Source organism: Taurulus bubalis (genome assembly GCF_910589615.1).
Source record: "Taurulus bubalis genome assembly, chromosome: 2".
Taxonomy (NCBI): Eukaryota; Metazoa; Chordata; class Actinopteri; order Perciformes; family Cottidae; genus Taurulus; species Taurulus bubalis.
Window position 1 is genome coordinate 6,444,999 of NC_136590.1, and position 27,228 is coordinate 6,472,226.

The window sequence follows — 27,228 nt, forward strand, 5'->3', positions numbered from 1 at the left end:
AAGTCTGGGAAATTAACCATTTATACTTAATTCTCTTAATAACAGTTATTTTGCAGTGTTATTTCTTTAATATAGATAGATAGATAGATAGATAGATAGATAGATAGATAGATAGATAGATACTTTATTAATCCTACAAGAGGATTTTTTTCCACTAGCATTTATACATACAATCAAATATACAATATATACATAAATAATAATACTATTAAATTAAATTAACTAACAAAACAAAACAAACAAACAAAACAAAGGTGCAAATATGTAGCCAATATGATTCCAAGTACTGAGTATAAGTTTTTGTTAATTTTCAAGCGGTAATTTTTGCAGCTATTTATGGTAATAGTGTATATTATGAATTGTATGGTTCTTTTCATAATAATTGCAGCACACGCGAGCGCGCGCGAGACGTTTGTTCTAACCCGGAAGTGTTTCTCTTTCACTACCGAGGTCGTAATGGCGGCCCGCTGCATGTGAATGGGGTCGAAACTGAAACGGGAGCCGGCTCTATGATACGCGAACATGTACAAAACGCCATGTTGCAGACTCTCAGGTAACCGGAGGGGACGCGGGTCGTGCTGTTTAACACGCAGCTGCAATGCAAAGTCTTTTATTGTATTTATGTTTTATCTGCGCACGCATAAAAACAGCCGCTGAAGCTACGGATGCTATCTTTAGCATCGCGGATGTTTGGCACCGGGCTGGCGGTGACCTTAGAGAGGAGTCACCCAGCACGAGCTAACGGCCCACCGGGTTCATCACGACAACGGTGTCGCTCTTTAACTGCAACCGTGTGTGTTGTGAAGCAACGTGAAAAGCATGGAGCAATGCTGATGTTATGCTTTTATAACCCTCACGACGAGAACGTGTTGTTAACGTGACGTCACACAATCTTAGTGAGTAAATGGGTAGAGGAAGATGAAGATGTGTTATCATTACGTTGGCGTTAAGTGACCGTCACAAGCCGAGTCTAAGGGGAAGCAGTCTGGTGCTGTTATGCAGGCTTTTAGTAGTGCTGTGCACACAACATCGTGTGTGTTGCATGCTGTTTATGATGTGTGTTATCTTTTTTCCCCATGGACACCAAGACGCAGGAATAATAATTGCAGTTTAAAAGTCACTCGCCGTTATGATTACATTTGTTGATGCAGTCAATGGACATTTACATTTGTACACACAGTTCCTCAATGCAGCATGAAAGGTGGGAACATTACTGTCATTCTAAAAGCATTATTAAACGCTTTTTGATTTTTGCATTACTATGACTGCAGCACCAGTGGGCTGTATGGAGTACAGCAGGCTCTAAAGACGGCTGTTTTAACATCTGTACACATGACACATTTATGCGCCAGCTTATTGTCTTAAACTGTATTGGCTTGTGCATACAGTTTGCAACATTGGTGCGCTGCACATCGTGACCCAAATATTGTTTTGAGACACACAGAATTAATCCAAACCCGTCTGTATTTATTTTAATGACTAAACCTTGTCCCTTTTTTCTTTTCTTTTAACCTTTCTTGTAGGTTTGGTTGGTGTCAGCGTGAAGCAGAAATTAGTTCAAAATGTTCCTCAATGTAAGCAGACTGCTCGCAGCCTTATTCAGCTGCACAAAAGAGATCCATCAAACTGGCTGACGTACCAGCACCTCAACTTCCTGAAACGCCAGGTATCTCTCACTGGGCCCAATAGATGTTGTTATCAAACCATACCTTGAACATAATTTTTTATAGTGCGTGTCAGTTGTATCGTCATATCAGTAAATTATCCCCTAACTCACTCTCTGGACCTGTTTTCCTCTCAGTATGTAGCAAAGAACAGCAGCGAGCTTCACCAACGTGCCGTCCCGAAACCGGCTCCAGCCTTGACCATCGTGGACGAGAGAGACGACGGCGTCAAAAGACGGGTGCAGAGAATACCAACTCTTGATCATGTGGTCACAGATACTGTGCCACAGTCGGAGGACATCACCAGTCAAGCACAGTCTGGGATATCCACCTCGGATCCCAATACAGACGATGCGGCGGTCCAGAAAGATTCTGCGTCCAGTGGGGCGGCGACGTCGGATGAGACTCCCCACGTCCACGTGGAGACGGAAGAGGCCAGGGAGGCCCGTCTAGACCGACAGTGGAAGCTGCTGAAGGTCGATGTGGCCGACCTGCCGGATGTCTATGCCAAGCTTGCAAAAATCAAACTGACAGGTGAAGAGCACAACTCTCTCTCTCCCCCCTGCCCCCATGTATGCATGCAAATAATTACGTGAAATACATTCAGAATCTAAGAGCTTATTCCAGATGGGTGAAGCTTAGGGGAGCCTGTAACATGACAATTAAGGATTAAAAGATTGTTGCACAGGGGAATGTATCTGTGGCCTCGTCCATTTATTCCACACAAGAAAAACACGACACGACTGAGCAATTAGCCGGGAGTAGGCTTGGGTGTTTCGTCCGGTTGTTCTGTTTAGCGAGGGAAGTGATCGCCACATGATGAGTCATATGCTGTTTTATTTATTTGTCTTGTGTGGTTCAATTAACTCATTTTAAAGAGTTCCCAATCAAATAAGTTAATTTTGCCCTATGATAATGTGCTGTTAATTCCAACCCTGTTTTATAATGAATCATTATTCTACAGCAACGCGGCGTAGCATTTGCAGTGTTCTTTGCCTGTTACTTTAAAAAAGTAAATACTTAAAGAAGAAAACTTTCTAACTCCTGTTTTAATTTGTTATATTATTCTTGCTTTGTGTTTTCAGCACTGGTGGTTACGAGTGCAGCAGCCGGCTTCGCAATGGCTCCGGTGCCCTTTGACCCCCTCCTCTTCTTCGTCGCCTCCCTGGGAACATGCCTCGCCTCTTGCACTGCCAATTCCATCAACCAGGTCAGTTATCCCCAGAAAGCGGTCAAACCAGGCCATGCATGTCTCTGTCGGTATCTAAGCGATGGTCTTTTCTTTATTTTTTTTGCACACCACATGTAGTCGCAGCACAAACCCTCTGAACATTAAACTCAATAATGTGCGATTAATGTCATGACCTTTTAAGGTTTCACCAGCTCCTCTTTCATGAATGAGCTTCACAAAGACGGGAGTTGCTGCAGGATTAGACAGGTGCATCTAACAAACTAGTAACTGGTGTAAAATGATATTTGACGACATGTGAGCGCTGCAGATATGAGTACTAAAAACCAGGAAATGACTCGTGCTTTTTTGCACTTTTGTGTCTCCTTGACTCAAAGTCAGTGTTTTTTTTTAATTGGGTTTTGGTTAGATGCCTGACATAAAGTCTGTGGTTAACACAAACTTAAGAGATTGTCATGTTTTATTCTTTGACATAAAATACTTTGAAAACTCCACTTGTGACTTTTGAAGCTTTTACTTCATCATCATCTTGAAAACACGATTCTGCCTTTAGTTTACTGATGGTGACGTTGGAGACATGCGACCGTGGTGTAGTTCTGTTATACCATTTGGTAAAAATTTGTGAAGATTCTCTTGCCAAACAAAACATGTAAGTGGCATGAAAGTTTGTTTGCCACGTTGTTTATACCCTGCAATAATCCAATGGAACAATCTCTTCCTGGTTGGCTCACAATAACAGAGCCTCCATTCATTTTACTCAAACTACAAAGCAAATAATATTAAGCGCATGGCTCGTGTAATTGTTTAAAGAATAGCATCAAATATTACACATGTTTCTGGTCTTTATTCTGTTTATTTTTTAAAGTACCAATTTCCTTTTGGAAAGAAAGTGTGTCTCAAAGCTGGCAAGATATCTATTGGTCTCATAATGCTGGACACATTTTTGTTGTTGCCCTGGTATACAAACATGAACATGCTTGTCGACACGCACTCACATCCACAGTTTTCCTTTTAGTGACGTCTGTGTTGTAAAGAAACAAGCAGAACGAACCAGCTCATCCCCTTTTCCACCCACTCTACATTCCTCTTTGAGCTGACTGTAACTATGTTATTATTTACCAGCTGAAAGCTTTTTTTTCCCCACGCTATAAACAAAGGTGAGCTCGTGTGCCTGGACACTTAGAATGCCGAGCATGAGTAGGGCCTCCCACTGCCGTCCAGTGTTGACGTTATACATAGGAATTTGCTCCGTGACTCAAGAATATTGGTATAATGGGTGACCTCCCCCTCAGCCCTCTGCTGAACTCTGCTTACTAGTGTCTTTGGCCTGTAATTTGTGCAAAGGCCTTTATTACACTGCAGGTTCCTGCCCTCGGGGCCGACCTCCCTCCTACCTCCTTCCCTCCTTACCTCAACGGCAACGTTCCAACTGCTGTCGTCTTTGTTTTCCAACGATAATGAAGTGCCCCACCAAGTCAAACAAACAACGGCCATCTTGGAACTTGCATGCTGCAAAATAAGTACAGTTTCCACCTCGAGGATCTGTGGATACGACTCCAAAATGTTTACACAGTTCAGTCTCCGTGTTCAAGTCTGAATAGTGTCAATCAGTTCGATGCGGAGGTTAGCGTTGTATTGTCTCTGAACAGAGCCATCATACTCCAACTCCTCCGTGCACCTCCACCTCACGCGGAGCAGGTGTGTAAATACCCTTTCAGGTATGTGAAAAATGTCCCCGTCTCTCCTCGTGCTGCTCGGAGCAGCCGAGTCTCGAGACTCCCAAGACGTTCAGAGCGCTGAGTGATGTAAGAGGCGGCTGCCTGCCGCTGTCTGTACCCTGGGTGTCCCTTTATCTGTGGGCCCACCCTCACATCACTGCTGTCAGTCTTCATCTTCTCCACTAACTCAGCCTGAGGACAGGATACGACAGGGCTTCATATTTCACTGAAACAATGTTATTTGCCTTTCAGTGCCTCTCTCTCTTTCTCTTTCTCTCGTCCTCCTCCGGTCGGGTCGGGTTTCAAACCCACGCTGAAGGTGAAGCATGGGCAAAGGTGAATTTCAGAGCAGATGTAGCCAGTTGCAAATTAGATAAGTGTGTCAAAACCTGCAGGAAATGCTTACAGTCAGGGCGTCGATCAATTTTGAAATTATGGAGAAGTTGATCTTTTCCAGGCCTTTTGTGCCTTTTTTTTTTGAGAAGCAGGTCTATTTTTTCCTCTTTCCTTAATTTAAAATGACAGGAGGATTTTGAATAATAATACAGAATTAAGAAGGCAAAGTTAACTTCCAACCTTTTGGTGCCACTTTTCAAGTTCTAGTCTCATATATATTCACTGTCAGAGGATTTTTAAGCGTTTCATTTTGCATTAAATCACAGTAGACAAGAATAAAAGCACATTTATTGGATTGTATAACTTGAACCTCCAGATAGTAGCACTATAAAGGAGGCTATATGTCAAGATTGTGTGTATCTAAAAATATAATTTTGTGTGGGTTATTTTGGTAATGCGTCACATGGTTTCTGTCGATAAATATCAGTGCTCACTCTGTTTGAGGCCTGTTTGAGGCCAAGAACTCCCTTTTTTAAATAGTTTTTGTGGCTAGCAGCTGGTATGTGAGCCTTCACCGTAGTCCGATTCAGTCGGCCTCCTGATCCCTTCTTCTCTCTGGGGAGGTTTTGCGTGTCATCATAGTCTTGATTGGCAAAGAATTGGAGGTGGGATTTGCCACCTGTCTCATCAAAGTCAAGCAAGGACACATTAAGGACACATTTTTTCATTTAAAAGCTGGTCGAAAGGATACACATCATTAGGAACCTAAACTTATTTGAAGTTGGTAGTGTCCCGTCTCGCTCTGCTCGTCTGGTATGAAAAGTATGTGTCTCGCTGCAGACGATGTCACAGTAGTTGTCGCCGTTGCTTTGTTTTCAGAAGATAATTTCCCTCTGTGTAATTACACACACAGAGGCACAGGGCATGTCAGGTGTGACATGTAATTGCCCACCGTGGCGTGACTCTGCACTCACGCACTCTGTCAGCTGTTTTTGTCAAAGACACGCCTTCACCTGTGTGCGTGTGTGCAATCGATCTCAACACTTTGGTCAACCGTTTGTTTTTCATAATCCCCGAAAAGAAAAAAAAGAACGGGAGAAGAAGAAAAACATCCGACCCTCAGATCTGCTGCCAGGTTTTTTTTCTGTATTCCTTTCATCTTGAAAAAATGGGGCTTCTTCATTAGCGTCATTATATGTGATCACAGCTAGATGTCTTTACATTTTTTTTGATGTGGAAAAATCAAATAATGGCTTGACAAAGAAATCAAAGCAGAGAAAGACACTCGTGAAGATCACTTCCTATGGCTTCAGCTCCGCCTTAATCCCTTTTAATGCTCGGCCTCTGCAGAGCCAGAGTGTGCAAGTATGTGACCACACAACTGTTGAATTACCTTGAGGAACGGAGGGAAATGCCCTAAGGGGGAAGAAAGAACCCGCTCGCTCTTGGAAGTGGCAGTTGGACCTTCAGTGGAGCTGTCAAAAGCCAAGGCTGCTCTTTGTCCCATTGGGAAGTACAGAAATGTTGTGGTTTCCTTTTAAAAATGTGACTCTATTTAGGAGCCTGACGGAAGGGTGTAAGCACCAGCAGTCACGTAACAATGGCATTTCATCGGCTAGAGTTTCCCACCACAGTCAAAAAAGACTTCATGCTGTCACGTCTGTCTCACAATCAGAGGAGACGGTTCGACTCCAGCGGCAAAGAGATGTCATTATTTGAGCTCCCGGTTTCCAGCGTCCAATTATCAACTGTTCTCATACACGGTATACGTTTTGCTTCCGCCTCCGTCGACCTGCGTGGAGGTGTTCGGCACTCCTGCAAGAACCTCGGCCCGGTCTGGTCGTCGCCTCCCCGCAGGTGTTGCAGCCGTCATCACCTCCGGTCTGCCCACTGCTTTCAGCTAATTGGATAATTGTGTCAGGCGAGATGTTGTTCGTGGGCCGGAGCCTAAAAGGCCCCTGGGAGGTCTGAGGTCCCCTAGCAGTGTAAACAAGACCCGAAACGGCCTTTTACTGTCAAACAAGTGCCGCCCTGGCTATTTTGACAGCGGCCATGGTGAGAGTCACACCATGTCCGCTTGTGTTTTTTTTTTTTTGTTTTGATGAAAATTCAAGCTGGCTTGTTCTGCGGCTGCCCAGTGTCTTCTCCGCTTTGGACGACCACGACAGTGAAGTTTTTTCCCCTTTGTGTCCGTGTGTGTCTCCTGCGGTGAGCCGTCTGTAGCTGGCACGCATACGCGAGCCCCCACAAGCCCCTGCACTCCCTCGCCCTGTGCAGGCATGCATTATTCACCCTCCTGCGTGCCTCCATCTTGCTCAGCTCCTTAGCGCGCGGCTACGTGGCTGAGCGCGAGGAGATGCGATCAGCACGTTAAGAACATGTGTTGGGTTTGTTCATTTTTTTCTTTAAACCCTTTTAAAAAAGAAGCAAATCTTGATTTTTATTAAGATGTATAGATTACGACAAATTGTTTTCTTAGGCAATACTATTTTGTAATTTTTATAATAAAAAGAAACTTTAATATAAAGCCATGACGGGACCATGAAGACCGAATAACCACTCAACACCAAATCCATATAAAAAGGCTCTATAATGAGCAGATTAATGCAAATTAATTCAAATTGATTGCATTCTGATGTTTTTATCTTAACACACAATGTGGAGGCTCAAGCTTTCATCTTGAAAAGGAATCTGATGATTTCACAATATACTTCAAGCTCATGCTACTACAATGCAGCCCTGTCGTCACGTTTGTGATCTTTATTCCCGCATATTTATTCACAAACATCGAGAACAGATTGGTGTCCCGCCAAATAAATTGTGATCCGAGTCGACCCTGGAAATTCCCTCACGTTATTTAACATATTTAGGTGCATCTAGTGTGACTGTATGAATCTGTAAGGGATGCAGATGTGCTAGCAGGGTGTTGGTGGAAACCATTAAATCACACTTGGTTGAATTGGGTTCCATCAGCAGAGTAGAATTGTTCCATGTTTATATTACAGTGCAGTCGGGAGGCATTAAGGCTGGGACCTTATTTCATGTCGTGGCTCTGTGTCTGCAGCGCATTTGATTTGAATTGAAAGACTGATTATGAAGCCAAAACGTTGACTGTCAGCATTAATTTGAGACTTGTTTACATCCTCGTGGCACGAACAATGCAGCCCTTTTTGTACACAGCCCCCTCCAGTTTCAGTGGTCATAAAGTAACTAAATATGTCAACATAAACGAAAACAAAGTCATCTTTTTTGCATTCTCCTATTTGTCGTCCTTCAAGTGATTGTGATGCCATAAGTTGTGTTTGTTAGAAATGAGCCAGGAATGAAGAACAGGTGAAAAGGTGCATTGTGGGTATTTTTTCACTGTGTTCCTCATAAGTGAAGCATCTTAATTTTGCTCTCAAAGTGCACCAGATTTATGCTGTACGAAAATTTAAAAATGAAACGGCTCCTTAAAAGCCCAAACTCGCTCTCGACGCTGGAAAGAGTCTTAAAAGGGGAAGAATAATAAATTCATATTTTAAAAAAATCCACTGATAAACAGACACGTTTTTGTAAGGTTTTAATAAATGCACGATGTTTCCAAAGTCGGTGAGTAATCGTGTTAAATAACCGTGATCTAAATATTGACCAACATAATCATAACTTTATTTTTATTAAATAAGAGTTGCATGCAAACGGATCATCATTACATGCAAACACAGAGGGAGGAGGATGGGTAGATTGTGCAGGCGCGGGCTGTTTTGGGACATTTTGTTGCGTGCCAGTGTTCTAGACACCAATTAGCCGATACTTGTTGTAATTTTTGGGGGGATATACTCATCCACCTCTCCGGCTGTGACTACAGTGAACATGCCGAGATGTTTTGTGACTGCTCCAGACAGACTCCAGATGTAGATAATGGTCCATCAGCAGCGCAGTAGGTGGCAGCCGTCTACCTCGGGCTGCGATGGCGGCAGGGCCGAATATGCTGTGCCTCCAACAGTCAAGGCTGCCACAACAATTTCCCCGGATTGGGCTCCTCTCATTTTAGTTCAAGGCACCTCCCGTAACGCGGTACCTCTTTGAGAGAATCATTAGTTGTAACAAGACCTCACAGCCGCTACAAAAAAACCCCACCGTCCATCGCTCTCTTCAAAGAATATGCAACCCTTCCACCGCTGGATGTGCGTCTGTTCCCCGCTGAGAAGTAGCAACAGAAGATCTGCTTTCAAGCGGGTGCTGTCGAATACTTCTCGCATGATGACATTGCTGTCCTTCTTGTGCAATCTGTTTTCATTCTGCCTTCGAACCACCACCCACCGTTCTCATGCCAGAATCCAGTTGATGAATTGCAGTGGGTACCTTCAAAACAAGCCCGGGATTGACCAGGTTCTGTATTTTGTTTTCTTCGCGACGAAAGCTTCAAAGGTATCTTGAGACGGATTTGAGTTGTAAACGTATCGGCGCTCGTCATATTAGCTCCACTGGCTTTGAGCCGTAATTGACTGTTTTAAAATGTGTTTTGTCTGTCAAAGGATTACGTTTTTTTTTCTAAATAATGGTCAAACGCATCAGAGGGTTTAGCCAAATGGTGGCGATTTAACATAAAAAAAAACAAGATAATTTCCTGGTGCAGATGCTGCTCTTAAGATCTTGTTATCCAACAGCTTAGTTAAAACAAAAGAGCACGCTGAACTCTGACATCGATGGTTTTCAGCTTTTTTGTTTTCATGATCTTGACCAAGCTGTTCGTTCGGCCTGGGAGGAGGAATGGAAATTCCTTTTTAATTGCCTAGCTAGATGACGCACACACACACACACACACACACACAGATACATGCATATAAAAAAAAGGACTCGATGGGTGTCTCTCTTTCGCTGCTGGATTGAAATGAATATTTAACTCGGCAGCCCTGTTAAATAGTTAATTTCCTTTAAAGGCTTTTGTCTTTATCAGCCACGGGGTGCCAATCCGTTTCCAACTGTACAAATGGATCTCTTTCAGGCTCAGACGGGAGACAGATGCTTTCCTCTGATAAAGTCATGAAGGGTAAATCCACCTATTACACGCCCCCGAGATACTGCCTGGGGGAGCACGTGCTGTTGCCAGGCAAAGGGTTAGTCGGGCATGGATACTAACGCGTTACGCTGGTTTCCAATTGTTTCTTTTATTGTTTATCTTGTTGTTGTTTGTACTTCTCTTTTAAGAAGACTTTGGCATCAGCTTGCAGTTGAACGCTATTAATAATAATAACCTTATTTTTATAGCACCTTTTTAAAATCAAAGTTGACAAAGTGCTCTACAGAGAATTAAAGAATAGACTTAACTTAAATACCAGTAAACAAAAAGGACCATACCATAAAGTAAATACAACAAAAAAACAACAAGAGCAAATGGAATAGAAAACAAACAAATAAATAAAATATACAAACAAAACCAGGGGAACAAAAGAACTGCATAATAGATCATTAAAGGACATAAAAGGAGGCTTTACACAGAGATGATGTACTGAGGCCCCGGGGCCAAAGGGGCTCTGATAAACTCCTGGTCCTGATTATAAATGTTGAAAAGTTAAAAATATATCTGTCTTTGATGTAGCTGTTGGCATTGTCTGTGTGCGTTTGGTATATTTTGATCACTGTGGAGGGATTAACACATTTAAAGGTGCCGCATGAGCTCGCTGGAGTCGATGGACGTGGAGCTAGAGGCGATGAATTTATAAAAGAGCGTTGGCAGGCAACAGCACCAGTCTAATAAAGTACTTGTAGGGTGTTTATTTTTTTATTTTCCGCGCCACAGCTTTCCTACTGGTGTGAATCCTTCGAAAAGCAGCTCACCTCATGCAGTCAATAAAGCCGAGCTAATCAAATGTAATGACTCCCAACCGAGTGGATTTATCGGAATATTTGTAACCGCTAAAGCAAAGGTCTCTGTCGGTGTCGGTTTTTAATCACGTCTCACTTCAAAAATACATTTTTATCAAATTAAACAAAATGCAATACAATAACCCCAAAGCTCTCTGTTTATAGACTTCCCAATAATGTTCACCATCATACAGTAGTGTTACTTTTATAAGGCAAACATTAAGATGGCTAATAGAGGTAATATACTATATTCACATTTTTTTAAGGGTGGCGCTATAATTCTGAAATTAAACGTCATCGATCGTTCACGCTTGGTGCATAAACGTTTTATTTTTGTACTTAATAATCATGACCCTTGACCTCAATAATCCCCTTCCATGGACTCATAAGCTAACTACAGTCTTAATTGTTGGTTTATTGTTTTATACGGGTACAAGACATACATATATTGCATCATTATACAATACTAATATATATATACATAACTTTTTCACTAGTATACTCGAGCCCTGACAAACAAACACAGGGTGTCCTGACATCAAAAGAAGAGGTTGACGTGGCTTCTCATCAGCGTTGATCAGCGTCATCTCTTTCTTCCTTTTTTCTTCTCTTTTTTTTTTTGTGTGTGTGAAGATCACACTTACTACTCGCACGCAAAGTGTCTCCCCGAGCTTTCAATGCCACGGCTTGTTTGAGCAAACACACCTCGCCACAATGGAGTCGCCGTCCCCCCGAGGGGAGGAAGATGACTGACTGATGGGCAGGTGGGGCCGCCCCTCTCCACCTCGCTGATTAGCCTTTAGTCTCACACAAAACACCGTGATTATGGGCTCCAGTGACCAACCATTTAGACTTGAGTCAGTAACCACCCACCTCAGCGCTGTCTGGCACCGATGAACCTTTCTACACCTACATCTACGCTGCACTTGGCAATGGCTGACCTCACGCAAGCTGAGTAAATGTTGTTACACCGTCTAAGACGGTCCATGCGACGCTCTTGTTTCCCCTCTTTTCTTGTTCGTTCTTGCGCCAGCCGTTTCTGCAGGTGAAAGGTAGAATCTGAATGTTAATGCTTGCACAGGTGAGGATCATATTGTGCATTATTTGTTTTAGATTCACTGGCTGTACTAAAAGCAGCCTATTTAGCTCTGTATCGGTGCTCAATTTGAGTTTCCTTTAACCATTCGGGAGCTGCTTTTCCTCCTGAAACACATGGTGGCGGGTTGGCACTCCCAGCATGCATCGGTGTGACGGTCGTTGTCGATGCGCCCGCATGGCGACGAGGACAAACCGTTCTTCTTCTGGCACTCGTGTCACGCTGAAGCTCACTGCATGGAGGGGTAGTGGGTTGCTGAAGATGCTCTCGCTTTAAAAAAGGGGTCCCGCTCCTGCTTTTCATCAACGGCTTGACGGAGGCCAGAGGATGGCTGCTGCCAAGACGGAGCCCAAATGTTTTTGGTTTATTTGAGCGGAGCAAAATTACCCAATATGACATAAAGAAAGTGAAAGTGACAGTAATATGAGCAAAAAAAACAAAAAAACAGCAATGGCTTTGCAGTGATGCAGAATGTCTTTTGTGATGCTAATGGCAGTCAGATGCAAACATTTGTGTTGTTTTTATGTGTGGCGTTGCATTAAATTCAGCGACAGACTGTTGAATTAAATGACTGAGCCTGAAACGTGATAGTTACTTCGATGTCTGAGTTGTGCAGAGGTGATTGTAAACGTAGATATAATAATGGCTTTTAAGCCCACTGACATCACAAAGCTTTTGATCTTGGACTTTTTTCAGACATGAAATTCATTTAAAAAACATCTTTTCTTGATAATGTTTTTGAGGAGGATGTTTTCTTCCGGTTCTACAGAAGCTAAACAATGAACAAGTGGAGACCGGTGTGTATTTAGGGCACCACGCTGCTGTATCTGTGTGCAGTTAACCACTCTTCCCCCTATAAACTCAAGTTTACCCTCTCTATCTGAAGGTAACTTAGCCAAAGGCAAGTAGGAACACTCTTTGTAACGCTGAGATCCGTGGATAATTAACAAAAGCAGCCCTGTTTACAGCGCTGAATGCTAATTTGATTCAAACGAAACAGCTTTTAGGGCAAGGGCATCGTTGCTGGAAAACAAAATGGTTACCGACATGCACCACAGCTTCCCCTAAGCCATGGGTGTGTCTCACATTCTCAAAATGTTGTTTTTTCAGCCCACCATTGTCTGTACAGTATGCATCTAATGGCACGTGGGATTAAATTAAAATCAGCTGGTCGTGTTCATGTTGGCAGATTTTTATTTTACACATCTTTGACTGATTTTAAATAGTTTTTTCTTCCAAAATCACTATGAATTAATAAGGCCAGGTGAGATTTAGCCCTACAGATGATGGCACACGGACCAAATTTGTTTAAATGAAGAATACTTGGGATCGTAGTAACTTTGCTTCTCAACAAAACAATAGAATATGTGCTTGCTTTTGGCCCGTGGCCCACCGTTGAGTTTCAGTTCGGGTCCTCCAAGGGGATGGAACTGGGCGCCGCTGCTTTTAAGTGAAGGGCTCCTCTGGATATGTGTGCCGTACATTTCACCTCATCTATTGAAGAAAAAAATGCCAAGAGCTCATTTCTGCTACACTTTTGTAAAGTCCTCTGTTATTAGCACCAAGTGCCTTTTAGACATAGATTCGCTGTCAATTCTCACCTCTCCGTGGTGCTTCAAAATGTCTGGATAATTCATCCTGAATGATTGTCATTGGAGAATGACTATTATTTAGACTGAATATTCTGAATGTTAAGTGCCACCCAAGTCCTCAGCCCTTCATTATGTAAGCACGCGGCATACCCTGAACACTTGGAAAAATGCTTCAGGGGATATTTAGCACACAAAAGGTTGTGTTTTGTGTGTTCTTTTCTGTTGCTGGTTCTGCTCATAAATCACATTTTAAAAGCAGGAATATTTCTTAAGAGCTTTATTGTCTGGAATATTGTAAGCATGCCAAGACCGTTCAGTCTGAGGGGGACACACAAGAATCTATTCACATCTTGTAAAGCTTTTCTGTGTTCCTATATGAATGTGTATATATGCTGCTGAGATATCAACAGCATCCAGGTACATGCAGACGTTCTCTTACATGCACACGTCTGCTGATCCTAGTTACTCCAGTAGAGTGCATACTCGGCCACGCTGCGTCTGCCATTCCTGTTATCTACCTTTTAAATGCATATGCACACAGGAGGTGCGTTTCACTGTGTATGTTACGGGTGCAGCGCAGCTGATTAGATAAAGCCAAATGCATTCATTTCTGTTTCATTAAACCGGGCTCTAATCTGAGCATCGAACGTGTCTGAAATGGGGCTGTGAAAAGCCGGCTGCCCCCATTTTCCCTGGATATTTTCATCATCAAATTCCACCGCATGTGTCCAGAGTTCTGGCGACCAATCTTCTCCCGGAACGTCCCCTTTGAAGTGTTGCAGCTAGGAGGCTCTTGAGCTGTGTGATGACACGGCAGTCTTTTCATGACGGCGGCTAACTGTTGATCACCAAGACAGGTGTGTGTGTGTGTGTGTGTGTGTGTGTGTGTGTGTGTGTGTGTGTGTGTGTGTGTGTGTGTGTGTCTCGCTCTCTCTCTCTGGGTGTGCGTGTGTCTGTCTCTCTGTGTGTGTATGTGCGTGTGTCTCTCTCTCTGTGTGTGTGTCTCTCTCTCTGTGTGTGTGTCTCTGGGTGTGTGTGTGTGTGTCTCTCTCTCTCTGTGTGTGTGTGTGTGTCTCTGGGGGTGTGTGTGTGTGTGTGTGTGTGTGTGTGTGTGTGTGTGTGTGTGTGTCTCTCTCTCTCTAGGGGTGTGTGTGTGTCTCTCTCTCTCTCTCTGGGTGTGTGTGTGTCTCTCTCTCTCTCTCTCTGGGTGTGTGTGTGTCTCTCTCTCTGGGTGTGTCTCTCTCTCTCTCTCACTCTCTCTCTCTGGGTGTGTGTGTGTGTGTGTGTGTGTCTCTCTCTCTGGGGGTGTGTGTGTCTCTCTCTCTCTCTCTGGGTGTGTGTGTGTGTCTCTCTCTCTCTCTCTCTCTCTCTCTCTCTCTCTCTGGGTGTGTGTGTGTGTGTGTGTGTGTGTCTCTCTCTCTCTGGGGGTGTGTGTGTCTCTCTCTCTCTCTCTCTCTCTCTGGGTGTGTGTGTGTGTGTGTCTCTCTCTCTCTCTGGGTGTGTGTGTGTGTGTGTGTGTGTGTGTCTCTCTCTCTCTCACTCTCTCTCTGGGTGTGTGTGTTTCTCTCTCTCTCTCTCACTCTCTCTCTGGGTGTGTGTGTGTGTCTCTCTCTCTCTGGGTGTGTGTGTGTGTGTCTGTGTCTCTCTCTCTCTCTCTCTCTCTCTCTCTGGGGGTGTGTGTGTCTGTGTGTCTCTCTCTCTCTCTCTCTCTGGGTGTGTGTGTTTCTCTGGGGGTGTGTGTGTTTCTCTGGGTGTGTGTGTGTCTCTGGGTGTGTGTGTGGCTCTCTGGGTGTGTGTGTGTGTGTCTCTCTGGGTGTGTGTGTCTCTCTGGGTGTGTGTGTGTGTCTCTCTGGGTGTGTGTGTGTGTGTCTCTCTGGGTGTGTGTGTGTGTGTGTCTCTCTGGGTGTGGGTGTGTGTGTGTGTGTGTGTGTCTCTCTGGGTGTGGGTGTGTGTGTGTGTGTGTGTGTCTCTGGGTGTGTGTGTGTGTGTGTGTGTGTGTCTCTGGGTGTGTGTGTGTGTCTCTGGGGGTGTGTGTGTGTCTCTGGGGGTGTGTGTGTGTGTGTCTGGGTGTGTGTGTGTGTGTCTCTGGGTGTGTGTGTGTGTCTCTGGGTGTGTGTGTGTGTGTGTGTCTCTGGGTGTGTGTGTGTGTGTGTGTCTCTGGGTGTGTGTGTGTGTGTGTGTGTCTCTGGGTGTGTGTGTGTGTGTGTGTGTGTGTGTGTCTCTGGGTGTGTGCAGCTCGACTCTGGTCCTGATGCACAACTGTTCCCATTCTGAGGTTTCTCTCGGTATTGAGGCTCACCTGTAAGCTAGCTTTCAGAAACATTGCTGCATTGTCAGCCTCAAACAACAGTGATGTGTCTACTGTAAGTCTGCATGATTTGAACTGCGCTTTAAAGAGGCCTCTGTCATTACAGCAGTGCTGTTTCATACATTCCCAAAGTTGCTTTTAAAACTGCATTTTAATTTGTCCTTCTCCCACGAGCGTATTTGCCTCGTGATGAAGGAGACCTTTTATAATAATTCCGGTTCAACCCAGTGAGGACTCGCGTAGCGCTCATCCTCCACGGCATTGTCAGACCCAACACCCATAAACACACAGAAAACAAGACCTTGAAACGCGACACGTGCCTCACTCTGAAGGCCGTTAACGTCACCACACAGTCATTTATTCAAGTAGTTCCCATTCATTTTACCCCCACACAACGGTAATCAGTTTGGAGAATGATAGGCATCAGGGTGCATGCACACCAGGGCTTCCACCCATACACGTGTGTTTGTGTGTCTGTGTGTGTTTACTTGAAAGTCTTTGTTTCAGTTGCCCAGATCCAGGGGATTAAACGTTTCCGCTGTCTGTGTGCACTGCTGGTGGTGCTTCTGCTCTTCCTCCCGCCTGCACAGCTTCTTATCTGTACGCCTCTCTCGCAGTAATCGCTTATGGAGACTCACGGCGGCTGGGTCGGCAGAGAGTGGCTCCAATTTCACCGGCCCCCACAATTTTTGATGGCACTGTACCTCTTTGAATGATCCGTGTTTGTTTTAAGACTCTGTTAGATCCTTTTATACGGGACGCTGTAAAGTGGAGAAGGAAACGGATCCTTTAACTCTAGGTCTCAACAACGAGTAACTTACCGGATTGGGCCAGTGGCAAAACAATTATACAATTGAATGTTTGTTTTTTCCGTCTGATGAAGATTATGAGAGTTGCACATTCTCAGATCTTTGAGATGGGGAGAAAATGGCTGCAGGTCGAGACAAAACATTTAAATTATTCTGGAAACAGGAGTCTAGTTGGGGAGCATCGGAGCGGGTGGTCAAAACTCCAACTACGTATCTTGCAGTTTGTCATTTTCACGAGCAAGAACGTTTGACTTTCTACGTCGATGTTATGACAATTTAGCCTTTGTTGAAATTTGATAATCGCTAAATAATAATTTAAGTTGTATATGGGGAAAAAATGTACTTTTGGTTGATTTCTGCAGAGGACATATTCTGACAGGAACTTTGTTCACACAGTCGCTTCCCATTCGCCCCAGCAAACAAGATTGAAACTCGCGGATGAATTATTTACTCCTGCTGCTTTTTGCCACTGTTTACTGTCTGTGCCTTCTGCAAATGCTCCACCTCCACATAAACATAGTTCAATCTTTTCCTTATTCGGGTTTCTGTCACTCAAACGTGAAACTATAAAACAAAAAGAGGTCGGCACACTGATCTTAAGCTGAGTTTATAGGCTGGAAACCACAGCTCTTTGTAGTTTATAAAAAGGGCTGTAACAGTTGGATGGCATTTTTTGTTATTTAATGGTTGAGGAGTACTCTCCCTTCTTATTGCGGCCAGTTCAAAGCACAATATTGATTTCAACAATGGGCTCTCTTTTGTCTTTTCCTTTTTTGGATCAGTCGTCAACCTCCGGGTGATGCGAAAGTCCCTTAATCTTGCATTCTGGTTGTAAAAAAAAAATAAAAAATTATATGAAAGTCGATGAGAAAACTGACTACTTCTCGCTTGATTTATTTTACTACCTCGGTGAACGCTGTAAACATGAGTTTATGTGTCCGTAGGATGTGATTGAGTTTGTGAGCAGTTTTACTGGAAGAGACGAAGCCTGAAAATCTGCTCTCACATATTTTATTATGGGGAAAATACTACAATCTTTCCCGTCTCCCCTTTGGCCTTGTCCCTGAACCAAACTGCCATGCACGGCTCCAAACTTGTGTGTGTGTGTGTGTGTTATCAGAAGTCTTGTTTACAGAATATGCTGGCGAGGAGAAAGGAAGGGAGAACAAAGATACTGATTGAACAATGTGGAGCCTGTGTCACTTTGTGCTCAGTTTGTTGGACGTGCCGGATGTTTTCAGGAACCACCTCACCTGGTGAGGAACAGCAGGCGGAGTGAGACCTGTGAGCTTTGCACACGCCAGACACGTGAAATAGAAATAACTTTTTAGTTTCCCCTCAGTACGGCAAAATAGAGAGGACGTGTTTCGCTGGAGTCAGATGGATTATGTTTTATTTTTCTAACCAGAAATACCTGATGTCTGAAGTTGTGATTAACTGTAATACAATACATTCATTTTTTAATCTTTTATATGGTCGTATAATTCCAGGAATATTCTAGATGAAAACTAATGGGAAATAACAGGACTAAAATAAGATGATGGGGGTTATTAGCGTAGGCTATACGGCGATAGAAACACACGTCATAAACAGACATCGTTATAAACCCTTCCAGTTTAAATAAAAAACAACATTTTAGTTGACTTGAACGTCATTATGTTGTCACTTTAAGACCCTTTGCAACCCCAGGCATACTTTTAACCAATACTGGTATTGTCCATTTCCCCGCACATCACGATTGAAAGGTATGTTTTTTTTATATAGACATACATAAACTATTTCCCCTCCCCCAAAAATATCCACGCTTAACATCCCCTTTGAAAGTGTTCCTACTGGCATCTCGTGGCATCCCTGACCATGTCAATCGTTGAAAGTTGAGTTTTATTTATAGGTAGTTGACCTTCAATCCAAAGTTTTTGATTTGCTCTCCTTAAAAGGCAATGCTGTCACCGTCTGCACACAGAGAGCCAGACCGCCGCTCCGTGTCGTCTTCTGGGGTCCCTCATCATTCTGATCCGAAAGGCTTGTTGAAGGAGCCCGTCGAGATGAAGGGGGCGGGCTCTGCCGCGGGGTCGCTGACGCAAATACAAATCTGCCAGAGGTGCTGACGGCTGCTGTCATGTGTGAGAGAACACTGAGGGCCTTCATATGCGTCCGCACCTCCTCGGGGGGACGCATAGGGGGAGGGAGCATTTCTTCCAAGATCTTCGGTACCAGCCGTATCGGAGCGATATTAACAGTCGACACACACACACACACATTCACACCCATTCCTGTCTCCCTGTGGTCGGACACAGCTGCAGACGGGGAAATAAAATCTAAACACTCGCATTCTCTCAAACATACACACGGTCGTGCACATGCCACATTTTCAACTGCACCCCAAACTGTTGAGAGCCTTTCAAACGGCCCGTCATGTCAGTCACACCCTCGGTTATTTGCAAATGCCCACCGATGGCGGAAAGCACTGTTTATTTCTCTTTTAAACAAGTGACCACACACACACACACACACACACACACTTGCACACCCAGCCGCGTTCTATGTATCGGCCTTTCACTGATATGTTTTCCCACAGTGTGCGAGACTGAATAGAAAGCAGTCAAGTGTGTGCGACGTTGACTGCAATCAGGAACGGGAGTGAAAGGCCCTCATTAGCAGGAACGTTAACTTATCGGGCTCCGACTCGAGATACGGCTCCAACAAAGGAATGTGTCTCGTTTGCACAGGCGATATGTTTACAGTAGAGTGAAAATGCACCAGCCGGTGTCTAGTCCACTGGCAGATGACAACACGTATTACAAATGAAGATTGACATTTTTGAAAACTCAGGCCTATTTCGCTGAGAGATTCTCGGCTCCAAAGATGCTATCATGTGTAGCATTCTTGTGGTGTGACGCATGTTTTTGACTCGAGTGGCAAATTTGTGAATTAAGGCCTGAGGTCATAAGTGGTAGTTGCTCTTACTGTGACTTTTAAACAAACATTCCCCTGTAATGAAAAATCTGTGTGTGTGTGTGTGAAAGAGAGAGAGAGAGAGGGGTCTCTTGATCCTGAAGATTTGCTGCCACGCTCGCCGCCTTGTAACCCGAGCCCTCCCTCGCACCAGGAGGCACTGTGGCCCCGGCCGCGACGCAGCCTTGCTGATGAACCCGGTGATACGACCCGACACACAAGGCGTCGCTGTCTAAACACGGGGGGGGGGAGGGGGACATATTCCCCCTGCGTTCTACGGCCGAGGTGGTCTTCTACGCCAAACGGGAATAGACAACATTTCTATCTTTTTTTTTTGAGACGCGAACAGAAGAAGGAAAAAATAGTTTCTTTGATGTTTTGGAGGCAAAGCAGCAGCAGCTGTCACAGCTGCCTTTTGATCAGATGAGTAGGAAGAAATCGGCGCGTAAGAATAATCCTCTTCTTTTAGCATCGCCGTGAGAAGAGGACAGCAGGCCTCCGCTCTTGCAGAACGCTTTCGCACAGATCCGGGCTCCCGATCTCCGCGGGCAACGGCAGCGTGGCGCCGCTCGGCATTAATTGGCTGATTAACATAAGGACAGTTTAGCACTTTGCTGTCTCACACTCAGGGAATCGATCAAAAGGGGGAGGCGGCTCCAGCTGGACCGCTGTGAAGAGAGAAAGAGGAGGTGAGAAGGGGAGAACCTTGGAAGAACGGAGGGAGACCCGGTTGTATAGAAGCAGTTCTGGTATTTAGGAGTACAGGTAGTTTCCACTTGGCTGCTTTTAGGAAAGCCTGACACAAAATATCGACTAATTCTGTAGACGCACATGAATCACTGACATTAGTTGATTAGTCGGTCTAATCTGTCTCTTTGGACTAAGATTTATTTCGCCGATAAATAGTTTTTCTGTCGTTCTGTTGAATCAAATCAATTAGAATGATTAACAGCTTCTTTGGTGGAGGAAAGCCCTATTTTTATTTATTCATTTCAAGAGTTCTTCTCACGACCAAGTTAAGCTCCTCCCGTCTCATCACAGCAGCATTTCATCACATCAAAGGATCCGGGAGGCCGAGGAACCCCAGAAACATCTGCCAGCTGTCCGGACGCGGCGTTCCCGACGCCGACACATGTACACCGACACACCTCCGCTGCAGAGCCTGTCGACTAAATATTGCTCTTTCCTCAGTGACGGGAACGAGGCGATGGAGATGTCCCCCTCGCTCCTTTTCTAAACACTTAATTGTCAGTTTCCAGTTGTATTTCTGGACGACGCCCTCAAGGTGTTTTTGTCTTCGGACGTTTTACAACCAAACCGCGTGCAGCCTGCATCATGTTTTTAACCGATGCTCGACACTATTAGTTGCACAGGTTGACATGCGACTTGAGGCGGGATGCATTTTATATAATGTGACAATTGCAATCCATCCCGGATAGCTGGATCCGTATCGCGGCACCACATCTCTGCTGGTGTGGCATGTATACTGGTTCTAAACCAGCACACACCCGTCCTTAATTACAGTGCACTCAGTGTTTGCTCAGTGTCTGAGCTCGGCCTCCTTTCTTTCTCTCCGCTTTGACTTCCATCTTCTTTCCTGCTTTTTAGGTTCATCTTCCTGCGTTGTTCATCTCTTCTCTTATTTCACCCTTGTGTCTTCTATATATTTCCTGACTGTATTCCTCGTTGCATAACTCCACATGCAGGTTCTTGCAAAAAAAAAAGCGGTTTAATTAATAGGTGCTTTGGAGGCGTTCAGCAGGTTCTTCAGGGAAGCGGTGTAACATCGCAGCATCGCTCCGAGACTATTGTTTTGCCTCTGGAGACATCAGAAGGCTTTCTGTGACAGAACAGCAGTCCCACATCTACCGTTAAAACAACACACCTTGAAATAACCTTAATCTGCCATTCCAGCTTTTGTATGTTGTGACTAGTCGGGTTGCATGCCAAGTCTGTTTTTGTTCTCTCATTTGACTTTTCAAAAACGTTGTCAAATGAACGTCTGCCAGAGCCGCTGAATTGACTTCTGAGGAAAAGCTTAATCTATGTAAATCTTTGGCTGCTTGTTTGTCAAGTGGCTGATCAGAGACGGTTCACAGTCGCTGTTCAAGGGGGGCTTTGAGAGCTCTCGTGCTTTTTCAAGCAGACTTGGCTCGCGTGCTGCGGAGCACCCGCCCCTCCCCGTGGATGTTTGAGTCCGCCATTCAACTCCAGTGTGCAAACAGGTGACATTCTGACAAGTGATGACTTGGTCTTATTGTTGGGTTTCGCCCGTGCACCTGGGTTTTCCTCTGCCGGGTGAGAGAGACGCGTTGTTTAGGCCAGCTGATGTTCCTGTGAGCCAAAGCCACACAGCTGTGTGTGTGTGTGTGTGTGTGTGTGTGTGTCTGTGTTTATGCACACTCTTGCCTCTCGAGTAAATGCAGTGTGTAGTTACTGTATCGCTGCTCTCCGACCTTCACTGCACTTCCTATTCTCGTCCTTGCAGAATGGCAGGAAGTGTGCGGCTGATAAGACAACCCCCTTTCCCATGGGGAGGACAAGGAGCGGCTGGTGCAGAAATCTCAGTGTAAAGTTGTCAGTCTTGTTCACTCTCCTTTTAATGTTAGCGGCGATGCGGGCCAACTTCACCATATCCAGAGTGACATCAAACATTTCACTCACTAAATGAACAATTAACACAGGGACACAGGAGTACATTTATTTACACTTTATTTTTCATTCACTGGGTCTTTAAACTCCCGTTGATGTGTCGCCGTGATTGACATCACGACACAAAGTCCTCCGTAGCTTCCACACACGAGGAGGAAGTGCCTGCCTGCAGCCTGTTATCAGCTGAGCCCTGGCGGTTGGCGGTGGATCACGTTCGGTCTTTGATGGCACGGAGGATCTGGCAACCGTACCTCGCCCGCCCTCCTCTCCTTCTCTTCTCACTTTGGTCTCGCCTATTTTCCGTCCTCATCTGGCAGATAATTGTCCCTACAGTTATGGGTTGTGTGTGTGTGTGTGTGTGTGTGTGTTTGGGTTCATAATTGATAGCAGCAGCCAGACTCTCCGTGACTTCCGGTTCAGTCCCACAGCTGCCTCCATCGATGAAATACAACGCGGATCAAAAATGACCCATCGTGCTGCTCAGCGCTGACGGACGTCACCAAAAAACAACAACAAAGTAGCCGGCGGTTTCAATCGTGTCACGATGTGTCATCGAGCTAAAAAACAAGCACGTCTGCTCGCCAGAGGCATTGTGCACATGTCATCACGTCATCTGAAATTCAACATTAATATATAGTTCATGCCAAAGATACAAAATCATGTCAAAACCGTATTTCTGCAACAAGCCTCACTTTTTAGATAAAGTTGTTGTCATTTTTGTGTTTATTCACACGTTTTTATGACCTCTACAGACTGTAAATAACACATTGTACTGCCCTCTAAATAGTAACACACACTTACCATTATTAACACTATTCTATTCACCTTTTTACATTAATTTGGGTTAACAGACTGAGTGTTTTTTGCAGTTGGCCTGATTTTTATAACCGTTGATTAAATGCTTGTTAGCGTTTAGGGATGGCTCAGTGAACGTACCCACTTGACACGGAGCCGGTCGCTAAAAGCTTTAACCGCCGCCTAATTACAGTCAAGTTACCTCGGACTCAGGTGAAGACGTGGCCATTTTTAAACCAGACCTACCTGTATAGCGGCACACGTGCAAACGCCCCAATTATTTTAATGCCCTCGCTCACTGTAACACATGGCAGCGTCGGGGCGGAAATAATGACACGGGCTGAGAGAAGGGCCGCTGATGCGAACCAGATGAGGCACTCCGACTTAAAAGGCAGAGAGGGGAGGAACGAGAGCAGAGCCGGACCGACTGGGAAATGACAACAGCACACGCAGGACTTGGAGATTCACCTCAAATCATCCACACACACACACACGACAAGATACTTTTCCCACTTTGGAAAGACCCTTGTTTCTCCTTGTATTTACTGTACAGGTGCCTGTGGGGGGCACAATGCACAGAGCGCTGCTATGCACAGCATCGGGGGGTCTTTTAAATTGTATTTTTCTACATGATGTTATTGGAAACTAAGTGGATCCTTTCTTTTTATGTGCGCAGTGTTGCAGCGAGCTTGGCCGGGGGCCTGGTTCAGCACCGCGCTGCTCTGGCCACAAAGTGCATTCTCTCTCTCTCTCTCTCTCTCTCTCTCTCTCATGCGGCCCCTGACCTCCTGACGCATTTCCTGACCCAGGAAAATGAATTAACACCTCAGCCCGGGCCTTGGGGTCCCACAGCCGCCTACACAGCTGTCCATTAGCTCAGCTCGGCCCAGTCCAGTCAGACCCCGGGCTCGCTATATAGTGCTCCACCACAACTGAACCCAAAGATGGAAAAGGGGGAAGCGGGAGATTTTCTTTTTCGCTGCGTATGGCGGGAGCTTAGTCAACCGCGAGCTTTAATGTTCTCTGGGTGCTTGAAGGGTTTGGGAGCCATTGCAGCTTCAGCAGTAACTGGGGCCAAACGAGGAGATGCATATACCGACTTTTCTATAGCGGCACTGTGACTAAGCCTTAGCTGCACTGGGTCGCTGAGATTAATTGGACAGGATTCCCAAGAACACGGTCTAACATGTAAAGCAGTGGCTGACTATAGATTCTGGGTTTTGGAGTCTTCCTCCCAAAAGCTCATCCAAGATGGCCACATTTCTATCGAGCATGTTTAAACTTCCCGTTGCTGATCTGAATTCGGATCTCGTCTCCGTCGAGTGTTGAGACGTTTCGTGAGATATCTCGTGCATCAGAACCGTAACGGTGCAGCCCCGCCCCCTAATGTGCTTCCAAATGAAATGCAATCATTTCCACCAGGAGGTTTTATTTAATTTATTTTTGTCTTAATATGGTGTCTTTTCCCGATGTCACGAGTGCAGTAAATCTGGGAACTTTGGTTTAAGAAGAGAAAAGTGGATTATTCGTTTATTAGATATTTTATGTGAGCCATATATCACGAGAGATGGTTCTCGATATTCCGTAGTCTTAAGTGCTTTATCTGTTTTCTTCATTAGTCAAAGGCTCTTAAAATGCACACATCTATATGCGCGTTTGCTCGCTGACACACACACACACATGCACAAACACACACTCACTTGCACACACACAGATTAGCCAGTTCCTGCGTTTAAGCACCCCATGTGTTTGCATTTTAGTCACACATTGCCAATCTCATGGGAGCACTTTGAAGCATACTCCTCCAGAGCAGATCATAAAACAGGAGTATAAGTAGTTTTTCACATAGTTGTATCCCAGAACACCCACCCAACAGCTCGCTGCCTCCACCTTCCACCTCTCCACCTCCAGCCGCTTACTCTCTCAAAGTGCAGGGTGAGCGCTTTGGTTTCCGACGCGCCCCGGCATCGGAGAGAAAAGCGTCCCAGTGGCCGTTTCTTTCCATCCACACAAACGATTGCTCTGTAAATCTGTGTTTGTCCGCAGTATTGGTTCTCAGCCCAACTATTGCACCTCGACGTTGCTGAGAATGAACCGCAATCTGTACTTTATTTTGAGCTGCCACACATTAAAGAAACCCCACTTAAAGGGGGTTTTAGGCAACGCTAAGTCAGTTTGACAACCAAAGTGATCAAAGTGATGAGTTTTCCCTGCTGCCTGAAGTAGTTCATCATTTAGTGTGTGTGTGTGTGTGTGTGTGTGTGTCTCCTGCGTTGACCCACTTGTGCTTCTGTCTCCGCAGTACTTCGAGGTGCCCTTCGACTCCAACATGAACCGCACGAAGAACCGTCCACTCGTCAGAGGACAGATCAGGTACCTCTCCCCGTCTTTGTGCTTATTCAGCAGCATTCGTCCCCGCGGTCTTCTGTCTGAATGATTTGGCACGGCAACCTCACACTACACGACAGCTCCTGAGCTGCTTCATGTGCAATTCATACAGGACGGATGTCAAAGTTTGCCACAGCTGTCTTGATCGCTGACCTTTTTTATATATGTTTCGGCTTGACGAGGGCGAACGTTTTTTTTCTTCGGGCGAAACTGACCTCTCGACTCGCGATTGCAAAGCAATCGTGTATATTTGCAGGCCGTATTATAAGGACCACGCCTTCAATGAAAGGGTAGCACTGAGCAAACATCCATGTTGACTTAAACCCGCCTGTTCCGCCTTTTGTTATCGAGCTATCGTGGTGCGGAGTGTGTGGAGTGGCAGCAGCTGCCAGTAGCAGGAATGCATGCCAGCCTGTACACCCGTCAGGTGGAATGAACGCTGGGGAGGAGGGGCGAGGTCGGGTGGGGTGGGGTGGGGTGAGGGTGACCACCCTTATTTTGCTACCTCCACGGTTTAGATGTCAGATAACCTCGCCATCGCCACGCTCCTGCGAGTCCGACTCATCTGACTGGATAACGCACCCGTCTCTACCTGCCCCCTTTTGGGAGGCTGCCACCCTTAAGCAGCAGCCGCAGATATTCACTGATGCATGAACCAAAATAAAATAACACAAACCAACCACATGTCCAATTCCCCCGTTGTGAGTTGTCAGTGGCAGGATTCTGCCTCCTTTGCATTTCACTCTGACAGGGAAAAGAGCTCCATCTCCCTCTTCATTTTTATTCAGTTGGAACTAAAGCAAACAACCTGTTGACTTAAGTGGATGAAACGCCTCCCGTAACAGTCCAATCCACATGCGGCTAACAAGTGTGAGCTAAAAGCCTCGGCTGCCTACCGATACACATACCAGCTAAACAGGCACTTTACGACTGAACCGGTGTGTTAGTGCCACAGCTGGACCTTGACCCGCCGCTATCTCATCCCTGTTTTCAGGAATTCTCCGCTGACATGCTGTTTGAAAGTGGACTCTCGTGCTGTTGAGCCGGTGATTGAAGATGTTCTCTCGCTTATCTAAACACAGCCTCTTCTCTCTGGCTTTTAGCCTGTCCCTGCTGACAGGAGAGGAGGTGTGTGTCCGTCCGTCTCCGAGACGGAAACACAAGATCTCCGGCTCTTTGTTCCTCCCGTCTCTCTCTCTCTCACATACAACCTTGGGTAGAGTCGGCGGGCCGATGGGAGGCTGGACCGTCCTGTCAAACAAGGCATCAGAAGGCCAGATTTGACACATTTCCCCGTGTCGTCTTCAGGACGAGGCTTTGCATATGCCGAATGACGTCTCCCCACCACACACACACACACACACACACACATCTGTGTTGCTGCGGAAGTCCGTCTACACGACAAGATGCGAGTCTCGGAAACAGTTTGTCATCTTTTGTCTGGACTACAATGCTGTAGCGTCTTTCCCACCTTTTATTGTTCTTCTGTAAAAATGTGGATGACAGTCCCCCGTCCTCTGTAGTGGTTTTGCGGAGTTGGAGAACTCGCACATGTGGTGGCGCTGAATAGCTTTGTGCTTGCTAAGAGAGGGAACATGGGAGATTAGTTAGGACTTAGGCACGGTCTTCGTCAGTTGGCTCTTTTGGGATCACTTCAAGAATTAACTTTAACTGGTTTTACTATGTTTTCTGTTGGTATATATTTTTTTTTTTACAGGAATCCGGCCTCTCAAAATCATGTTTTTTTTTTTTTTTTGAAAAGCTAAAAATGTTTTTTGCAAACTGTGAAGCTGTTCAGTGTGCTGTGAGTCGTTTTATAATTCAGTTAATCTCGCTCTTAGTGCAGAGCCACATCTCAGCGAAAGTTTGCCTCATTCTT

General features: G+C 45.2%; 1 protein-coding gene across 1 annotated transcript in view; it reads left to right on the forward strand.

The window, feature by feature from the left end:
- The first annotated feature begins 484 nt into the window (after positions 1-484).
- The window catches only part of cox10 (cytochrome c oxidase assembly factor heme A:farnesyltransferase COX10), a 31,010-nt gene continuing 4,266 nt past the window's right edge, over positions 485-27,228 (forward strand). Inside the window, exons 1-5 of the mRNA XM_079214333.1 lie at positions 485-553; positions 1,524-1,666; positions 1,802-2,198; positions 2,750-2,874; positions 25,264-25,334. Of these exons, the coding sequence (XP_079070459.1) occupies positions 523-553; positions 1,524-1,666; positions 1,802-2,198; positions 2,750-2,874; positions 25,264-25,334 (767 nt within the window). The 5' untranslated portion in view covers positions 485-522. The remainder of the gene's footprint in view (positions 554-1,523; positions 1,667-1,801; positions 2,199-2,749; positions 2,875-25,263; positions 25,335-27,228) is intronic.